This window comes from Nelumbo lutea, chromosome 1, assembly GCF_056320005.1.
Source record: "Nelumbo lutea isolate HS-2025 chromosome 1, American lotus-T2T, whole genome shotgun sequence".
Lineage (NCBI taxonomy): Eukaryota > Viridiplantae > Streptophyta > Magnoliopsida > Proteales > Nelumbonaceae > Nelumbo > Nelumbo lutea.
This window is the reverse complement of record NC_142684.1, coordinates 22,416,100-22,420,592: the sequence shown is the minus strand read 5'-3', so window position 1 is coordinate 22,420,592 and position 4,493 is coordinate 22,416,100. Positions and strand designations below refer to the sequence as shown.

At 47.9% G+C, this 4,493-nt stretch overlaps 1 protein-coding gene across 1 annotated transcript; it reads right to left on the bottom strand.

Moving 5' to 3' along the window:
- Nucleotides 1-1,104: 1,104 nt before the first annotated feature.
- LOC148873921 (uncharacterized) lies at nt 1,105-4,174 on the bottom strand. The gene has a single exon (XM_088966492.1). It carries the CDS (start codon nt 3,392-3,394, stop codon nt 1,253-1,255), a length of 2,142 nt encoding a protein of 713 aa, XP_088822618.1. The 5' UTR covers nt 3,395-4,174; the 3' UTR covers nt 1,105-1,252.
- Between the last annotated feature and the right edge of the window lie 319 nt (nt 4,175-4,493).

Genomic DNA, 4,493 nt, shown 5'->3' with positions numbered 1-4,493 from the left:
TCTATCATAGCAGCTCTTTATTGGATTTTTACAAAATAGTAAAAGGATTTCAGGCCTTCATCCTTATTCTTTAACTAAGAACACAAAGTGGTTTTAGTCCACAGACCCATCTGGTTCCATGGTAACACTAAAATGGGGTGATTCAACCAGTTGATGGTTCAAGCAATACTCCAATCTAAATTTAAGTTTCAAAAGTATATATGGGGGTTGAGGAGTTGATTAACCTCATGTCAAGGGGTGTTCATTGGACTTAAGTAGTGAGGATAAATGTTTCATTTATGGTTCATTCGTTTTTTGGATTTTGAGAGGGAGAAAAGTTGGTCAATGGATTTTGGTTCTCATTCACCAAGATACCCATATTCTTTATTCAAATTTATGTGGGGTTAATGAAAAAACTATTTCCAAATGCCCATCTAGGATTTTTGTTAGAGGCACTCTCAAAGGGTTTTCTTTGGGGGCCCATCTGGGCTCTCCTTCCCCTTCCTCCTTCTGGCCTTTCTCCCTCTCTCCCTCTCTCTCTATTTTGAGAGAGCCTTCCTATCGAGTTTTTCTCGAGGCTTCCTCTTGAGTTTTCTCAAGGTTTTGTTTTTTGTTTGTAGTTTAAATCTGTTCGTGGTTCTCCGACAGATGCTGTTCAAGGTGAGTTCCGTTCATAGTTTCTCCATCGATGGTGGTCATTTGGAATTCTACTAACAAATTCACTCACCGTATGTAGTGGATTGGAGATGTGCTTATCTACTTCAGTTGGTGATGTTTATTCACCTTTATTTGGTTGCAGAAGTTCTTTATGTTCTCCTTCATCAAATTCTATATTTTGTTTTCTTGAGAAACTGTTTATGGGCTTTTCTGATTGGCCTTTTTGGCATTTTTTTTATCAATTTCTTGATTGAATGGAATATGAAGCCTATGGGCGGTTCAAAAAAAAATGAAAAATTTATTTCCCCTGGGTATCGCTTATTTGGATAAATGATACCTATATGGGTAACTTTCTCACCTAAGGGGAAAGTTCCCAACACTTGGATGGAACAAAAATTACCCATTTTAATAATAATTTGTTATAACTAAAATGGTCATTATCTTATTTACCTAAAAAATAAAAGAACATGTAAAAATGCACTCACTGGAATATATTTTTCAGGAAACTCTTACATAGATAAACTCGAAAAGCAATCATAACGTACACGGTATCACACGTGCATACAACATACTATTTTGCTACAGTAAATGTATATATTGCCCTAATGCTGTTTCACTATGCTGAGGCTTGTTGAGTCCGAGTTTGACAGCCCAGGATCCCAGCCTTATTGTCACGTCTCAGGCCCAGCCAATGACAATCATCAAACGAGCACCGCGGCCCACCGAACGGGGACTCCACCACATCAATGGGCCTCATGAACATGGGCCCCCAAGATGGCGTACCATCCTCGTATGAGTTATGCGTCAGCCTGCGGATGCCTGAGCCGTCCGATTTAGCTATGAAGATTTCACCGTACGGCTGATAGTGATGCGGATTCGCTATGGGCTCAGCCGATACCGCCGCATAGTCGGACGTAAACACAAGGCTCTTCCCGTCCGGACTGAACCATGGGTGGTTGGTCCGACCGCCTTCACCGCTATGGACCACCTTCTTGAGCCCGGTCCCGTTGGGATGTATAAAGTAGATTGCGAAGCTGCCTCCGCCCGGGTTGTCCCGGTCCGACGCAAAGGCGATCCACTCACCATCTGGAGACCAGTTGCACATCGTGTCCGTCCATGGCCCCTCTGTGAGCCTCCGGACCCCAGCTCTCTCCCCTTCTAAAGCGTCCATCACGTATAGGTTCTTGTGACCGGAGCGGCCTGACCTGAACACCACCCACTTCCCGTCCGGAGACGGTGACGGAAAAGCATTGTTTTGGCCGCCGATCGTTAGTTTCTTGTATTGACCCATTTCGTCACCGTCGACGGTGATGGAGATTACATCAACTTCAGTGCTTTCCTCGGCGAAGGTCGGACCGGCACTGGTGTAGATCACCCCTTTTCGTTTCCAGTCCCAAGCAGTGGCGAAGGCGGTACCGGGGAAGACTTCACGCTTGCTGGAGCCATCGCGATTCACCACGTAAACGCCTGGAAATCCGGCATAGGCGATTCTGTTTCCGTCCGGGGAGAATGATGGAAAAGACCCGTCGATCCTGAAGAGGGAGATCTCTGGTGCTGGACTTGGTAGATTTTCGAGTAAAAGCGGGCTTCTTGTTCCTCCATTGTTGCTGCCTCTGCATCTGTGGTAACCCACTCGGGTCGAATCGGAGGACAGGAATGGGTTGAAGTGGTGGGCTTGTGGCGAAACAGGTCGAGTGACCTCTCTAAACTCATTGCGAACAAGGTCGAGCAGCTCGATATGGCGGAAATCGGAAGTGGGTCTCCTCGTGGCCAGAGCGATGAAACTCTTGTTCCCAGGTGAAGCAGCTGGCGTGAAAGCATGGACACCCGGTGGTGTGACTCGTTCTACTACCACCGATCCAGCACGAATCGACGGAATCGTTCTCTGTCGAGGAAGAATCGCTCTGTAGACACTCCACCAACCATCATAGCTTTTTCGGTGAAAATACAAAGTAAAATCATCAAGCCAACATGGCCAACCGCCATGTTCGACGAGTTTAATCCTCCCGGACCCATCACGAGTCCTGAAAACGTAGATATCCGTATCGAGCTCCTGAACTTCCCCGTCCCATCCTCTCTCCCCGGACGAGGCCACTGCCGTCCAAAGCCCAGAAGGTGATACAGAAGGGCTGAAATCGGCCACACCGTAAGGCGTCAACCTCCGAGTTTCCCCTGTTCCGACATGGGTCGAGTACACCGCAGCCCAACTTTTTCTGGGCACCTTGGAATCCTCATGTGTCGACACATAGATGAGATAATCACCCGAGAGAGAAGGTCGGTCTTTCATGGAAATCCGATCTGCGTCGCTCTGTTCTGGGTTCAACAGGGGAACCTGAACTCGACCTGGGGTTTCAATAGCAGCCCTTCTTGTGGGGCTGTTGTAGTCAAACGCATGGAGGTAGATGTTAAAGGAGCCATAGCGCTCTGTGACATAGAGGAGAAATTGCAAAGGATGTGGGTCAAGGGTTAAGGTATGGTTTGAGAAAATAAGTGACACGGCTGAAGAAGAGGAGGGAGAAGGGAAGTGGCCGTTATAATTGACTGATTCGCCGTCTGTGATTTGAAGCTCGTCGTCGTGGCTTGGTGTGTGAGAAGTCGGCTGGGTGAAGATGTCGAATGCGTACCGTGCCCTCCCGAGCGTAGCGAAGACTATGCTGCTGCTGCTCGAACTGCTCCATGGTCCGTCATCATCCGCTGTTATCCAGAATACGATGGTGGAAAGATAGAGAAAGAGGCTGAGAGATGATCGAGGCCTCATCTTTGGGGGCTCTTCTTCGCCTGACGAGAGCTTGCTATGGGGAAGACAAGTTTAGGAGTCGCAGGGGAGAGAGAAAGAGGGACAAATTATTTGAGAATGACCAATCAGTCCATATCAGAATTTTATAACCCCCGGCGAATGCATCCTGACCGTTAATTGATGCCAAATTCACGGACGTGATTTAACGGCTAGCATGGCTACCAGGATTCATCATGGGCGCACACTTGCTCATGGGGACAGTGTTGGACCGGCAATGTGCTATCGACTCTCAAGGGAGGCTTGGCATGTGGGCTTGGCTCAAGCATGACCCTTCCACGCCAGTCCCTTGTCCAAGCTGAGTGAGCTATCCCATTGCCTCTAACGCACGGATGTGTTCCGGCCCAAGCGGTTGCCTATCATCATAGCACACAGGTGCTTGTCATCATTGGCATTCAGGAGACCCATTACATCAGTGCCAAATTACTTCATCGGCGCATTGTCGCCTTGCATTATGGTTGTCCCTCTTTAGCATGTAAGTGGCGCCTCTCATGAACCGATCTGAGCCAGAAGAGTGCCCTGGCCATTGGACTTGAAGTCATGATCCAGTGCTACCGACTTTGGTGGAACCATCCTATCGGACAACTCCTAATCTCCATGCATATAAAGGCTTGCCGCACGGGTTTATTCCCATGTAGGACTATCCCCGTGACAAGGGGGCTGACAAGGGGGCTGGAATTCAGAATTCTACATCGGATGTATCCGTACGTCTCCGTAATCAATTTAATAACAACTTTTTATCAATGGCAATGTTCATCATCTTCTCAGCCTTCCTTTTTATTCATGCCAGCCATTTCAACGGGTCAATAGGTCCCAACAATCCATCCCATGTGTCGGAGGTTCCAAAAGTCAAAAATACGATGGGCTCTATGCAGACGGGCTCTTCTAACAGAAAAAGTAGAGCTCCTTGAAAGGGCTGGCAAAAGGATCCCCGGTGAAGTTAGGTTAGTCGATGGAGTTTTGTTGCAGGGAATGAAGCCAATGCGCGCTGCTCTACTTCTAGCTCTCGGGGCCCCAACGTTAGTCACCGTTATCTTGTATGTCTGCGTAATGTTTTGGGCAC